General features: G+C 45.1%; 1 protein-coding gene across 1 annotated transcript in view; it reads left to right on the top strand.

Annotated features, from left to right (window-relative positions):
- Positions 1–5,000, top strand: part of LOC143285284 (melatonin receptor type 1B-A-like) — a 65,561-nt gene that overhangs the window by 50,653 nt on the left and 9,908 nt on the right. The window contains exon 2 of the mRNA XM_076592545.1: positions 1,944–2,215. Coding sequence (XP_076448660.1) covers positions 1,945–2,215 — 271 coding nt within the window. The 5' untranslated portion in view covers position 1,944. The remainder of the gene's footprint in view (positions 1–1,943; positions 2,216–5,000) is intronic.

The following is a 5,000-nucleotide window of genomic DNA, read 5'->3' as shown; positions in this document are numbered from 1 at the left end:
CGTGTTTCTCGTTCTCTTTTCCGCAAAGAAAAAGAAGATGATGATGATGATGACTACGACGACGACGACGATGATGATGATGAATTTTCTTCTTCTTGTCCTTCTCATGATTATTATTATTATTAGTAGTAGTAGTAGTAGTAGTAGTAGTAGTAGTAGTAGTATCATTGTTGTTGTTGTTGTTGTTGTTGTTGTTATCTTCTTCTTCTTCTTCTTCTTCTTCTTCTTCTTCTTCTTCTTCTTCTTCTTCTTCTTCTTCTTCTTCTTCACCATTATCATCGCCAACGCCATTACTATGATGATGATCATCATTATCGTCATCTTCTTCATCATCATTATCATCACCATCATCATCGCCATCATCATCATCACCATTATCATTGATATCATCCTCACCATCACCACCATCATTATCATCACTATCACTACCATCACCATCATCATCACCATCATCATCATCACTACCATGATCATCACCATCACCACCATCATCATCACTACCATCACCATCACCATCACCACTATCATCATCACCACCATCACCATCACCACCATCATCACCATCGTCATCATCATCATCATCGTCATCATCATTATCATCATCATCAACATCACCACCGCCACTACCATCATTGATATCATCATCATCAACACCACCATTTGTTATGTCAGGATAGGCCAGAGTGGAGACGTTACAAACACTCTAAAACATTCTAACGATAAAATCTTCAGAGACGATGCAGACGAGTTCCACACTTTATTTACGTTACCTTGACAACAACGATTGTTTCCAATGCGCATGCTCTGTATTAGGGAAGGGTTACTTTTCATGGTTCATAGGTTATGAGTTCAAGGTCGATCTCGACTCATCCAGTTAACCAAACACCATTATTATCATCACCACCATCATCATCACCATTATTATCACCAGCATCATCATCACCATTATCATCACCAACATCATCATCACCATTATCATCACCATCATCATCATCATCATCATTATGATCATCATTATCACCATGATCATCGCCACCACCATTATTAATATCATCATCATCATCATCATCATCACATCATCACAGCCACCACCATTATCATTATCATCTTCATCACCATAATCATCACCACCATTATCATGATCATCACAATCATCACCACCATCATCATCATCACCATCATCATCCTCACCACCATTATTATCATCATCTTCATCACCATCATCATCGCCACCACCATTTTTAATGGCTTCTTCTTCTTCTTCTTCTTCTTCTTCTTCTTCTTCTTCTTCTTCTTCTTCTTCTTCTTCTTCTTCACCATCATCATCATCAGACGGGCGCAATAACCGAGTGGTTAAAGCGTTGGACTTTCAATCTGAGGGTCCCGGGTTCGAATCTCGGTGACGGCGCCTGGTGGGTAAAGGGTGGAGATTTTTCCGATCTCTCAGGTCAACATATGTGCAGACCTGCCAGTGCCTGAACCCCCTTCGTGTGTATACGCACGCAGAAGATCAAATACGCACGTTAAAGATCCTGTAATCCATGTCAGCGTTCGGTGGGTTATGGAAACAAGAATATACCCAGCATGCACAAACCCTGAAAACGGAGTATGACTGCCTACATGGTGGGGTAAATAAACAAAACGGTCATACACGTAAAATGTTAAATGTTGTATACATGTTTGTCTGAGTGTGTAGGTGTGCGTGCCTGAAATCTGATTGAATGACACAGGAAAACGAATGATGAGCGCCCAATGGCAGCCGTCAGTCGGCTCTACCCAGGTAGGCAGCCAGTTGTGTAAATGACTCCGTGTTTGTAAAGCGCTTAGAGCTTGGTCTCCGACCGAGGATAGGCGCTACATAAGTATCCATATCAATCAATCAATATCAATCGATCAATCAATTATCACCCTCATCACCATCATGGCCCCATGTCTGCGGGCAGAATGGGGGAACCGGGCGGACAGGACACCACCTCCACCACCACAGTCTCTCACTACGAGCCCTACGAGTTCTTGGAGGAGCAGCCTGCTCTCTCCAGCCTCATCATCCTCATCCTCATCGCCGCCTCTGTGGCGGGCACCAGCGGCAACATCCTCATCCTGGTCTCCGTGGCCACGCAGCGTGATCTTCAGAACGTGGAGTCGGTCTTCATCGTCAACCTGGCCTGCTCCGACCTCTACGTCACATTGATTGCTGACCCGCTCAGCGTCGTGGGTAAGTGCTGTGCTGTGCTATGCTATGCTATGCTATACTGTGCTGAACTATGCTATAGCGAGGGCATCCAGAAGTCATGACCTGGGTGCGGCCCGGCCCCCTTGGAGTGCAAGGAGTTAAGGGCCGAAACACTTGAGACTGATGGGGGCTTCTTCTCTGAAGACCTTGTATTGTTCAGCTCTCCCTAGAGTTTCTTATCACTAAGCTATACTTTGCTATGCTATACTCCTCACCAGGAGGCCACACGAAAGAGGAGACCCTGCACTGCTGCTGGGTCACTTCAGTAGTGTTCGGTTGCGCTTGTTAGGATTTAACGTACTCAGTGCGCTGACCACTAAAGATTAAAACCGAACGTACAATGACCAGTTCTCGTTCTTTGACGCCTCTTTGAAACTGAAACCTAAACCGAAACTGCGTTTGCGTTTGTATTCATCATTGCAAATCCTGGTGCCTTATGACTCCTTGTTGTTGTTGTTGTTGTTTGTTTTGTTGTTTTGTTTATCGTTGTCAATTCATGCGCCTCGCGAGATCCACACGTCATGACGTTGTGCATGGGGTACAATATTAGTATTCATAACATGCAGATTGCTATACCTTTCTCAAGTCATCTTCGATCTTGCGATGTCATACGGGATTAATCAAGGACATGGAAGCAGACACAGAGAGTGATAGAGAGAGAGAGAGACAGAGACGCGATGTCACGCGGGATTAATCAAGGACATGGAAGCAGATAAAGAGAGAGATAGAGAGAGAGACAGAGACAGAAAGAGAGAGAGAGAAACGCAGAGGGACGTGGAGTCAGACAAACAGACAGACAGGCAGACACAGACAGAGAGATACAGAGACAGACACAGAGAGAGAGCAGAGCCAAGGCGGCGGTAAAACCATAAAGACAGAGAAAGAAAGAAAGGGAGAAAGGAAAAACAGAAAGTAAAAACGGAAAGAAGAAAGAAAGAAAAAAAGAAGGAAAGAAACGAAAAACAGAAAGTAAGAACAGAAAGAAGGAAAGGAAGCAGGAAAGAGAGGAAAAACAGAAAGTAAGAATGGAAAGAAGACAGAAAGAAAGAAAGAAAGAAAGGGAAAGAAAGAAAGAGAGGAAAAACAGAAAGTAAGAATGGAAAGAAGAAAGAAAGAAAGACAGAAAGAAAGAAAGAAAGAAAGCAGGAAAGAATGAAAGAACGGAAAAACAGAAAAGTAAGGAAGGAAAGAAGAAAGAAAGCAGATAAGAAAGAGAAGAGAGAGAGAGAGAGAGAGAGAGAGAGAGAGAGAGGAAACTCGCCCCTTTCAAAGACGACCGAAAAGGAGTCTGTCCTACCAATGACGAATGTCAGCTTTCTTCTCTCGTTTTCGTCGTCCCCCTCCTCCCCCACCCACCCCCCACACCCCATCCCAACCTAACTCCATACCCTCCAAGCACCCCCCCCCCCCCCCCGCCACCCCCACCCCCTACCACACTGCCCGTCCCCGACCCCTCCCACCCTCTCACACCCATCCTCCCTCCCATTCCAACCACCACTTCACTTGGTCTGCCCCACCCCCCCACCCCCAGCCCATCCAGGACCCCCACCCCCTCCTGCACCACCACCACCACAACACAGACTTCAAAGCACCTCAGTTTTCATCGCTCGTTAGACAAGCACTCAGCAGAATCGACGGTCAGTCCGCCTGACGTCTTTTACAAAGTGCTCGACGAATCTTTACGAGGTACGTGATCAAGCTAGTTGAAGTTCAAACAAACCCCTCCTCTTATTCTAAGGGAGATCAAGTTGCAGACCTGCTAGTGCCTGAGCTCCCTTCGTGTGTATACGCACACAGATGATCAAATACGCACGTTAAAGATCCTGTAACCCATGTCAGCGTTCGGTGGGTTATGGAAACAAGATATAAACCCAGCATGCACACCCCCGAAAACGGAGTATGGCTGCCTACATGGCGGGGCAAATAAACATACACGTAAAATTTTACACGTCTGTCTGAGTGGGTATGTGTATGTGCCTGAAATCTGATTGAATGACGCAGGAAACGAACGATGAGCGCCCAGTGGCAGCCGTCAGTCGGCTCTACTCAGGAAGGCAGCCTGTTGTGCAAATGACCCCGTGTTTGTAAAGCGCTTAGAGCTTGGTCTCCGACCGAGGATAGGCGCTATATAGGTATCCACATCATTATCATCATCATCATCATCAATATACAACAACAACAAAAACAACAGTTAATTAGGGACCTACTTGGGAACCTGCAGTTTTTCTTCTTGGTGTTAAGGTGAAACCATGATGAATTTTCAGTACGTTTCAGTTTCAGTTTCTAAAAGAAGGCGTTACTGCGTTCGGACAAATCCATCCATATACGCTACACCACATCTGCTAGGCAGATGCCTGACCAGCAGCATAACTGTAGACTGCCGACTCTGGTAGTGCGACAGACGACCCTGGGTATGGCTGTGTATGGGGGACACGGAATGAGCGACAGGGGAGAAGTGTGACAAACGATGCAAATAATGGGGCCGAATTATCTCCGTTAACCAAACTTATATAAATGTATAAAGGCGGAGGGGGTGTGGGGGCGGGGAAAGCAGATGCCTGACCTACTACAAATCCATATTGTTTATAGCTCAGCCGACCACTAAGATCATATAAGGCCTGACACCACGTTAAAACCATACCCATGTCAGATTAATATAAAAACCTTGTAAAAAGACACTCACAAAAAAAATCATTCCACTCATCAGTTAAAAATCGTACATGTAAATAAAATCTCAAATCTTGTTTTTAAAAAAATCCTCGCTTCT

This window comes from Babylonia areolata, chromosome 8 (assembly GCF_041734735.1).
Source record: "Babylonia areolata isolate BAREFJ2019XMU chromosome 8, ASM4173473v1, whole genome shotgun sequence".
NCBI classification, from domain to species: domain Eukaryota; kingdom Metazoa; phylum Mollusca; class Gastropoda; order Neogastropoda; family Buccinidae; genus Babylonia; species Babylonia areolata.
This window is presented reverse-complemented; position numbering and strand designations above follow the sequence as displayed.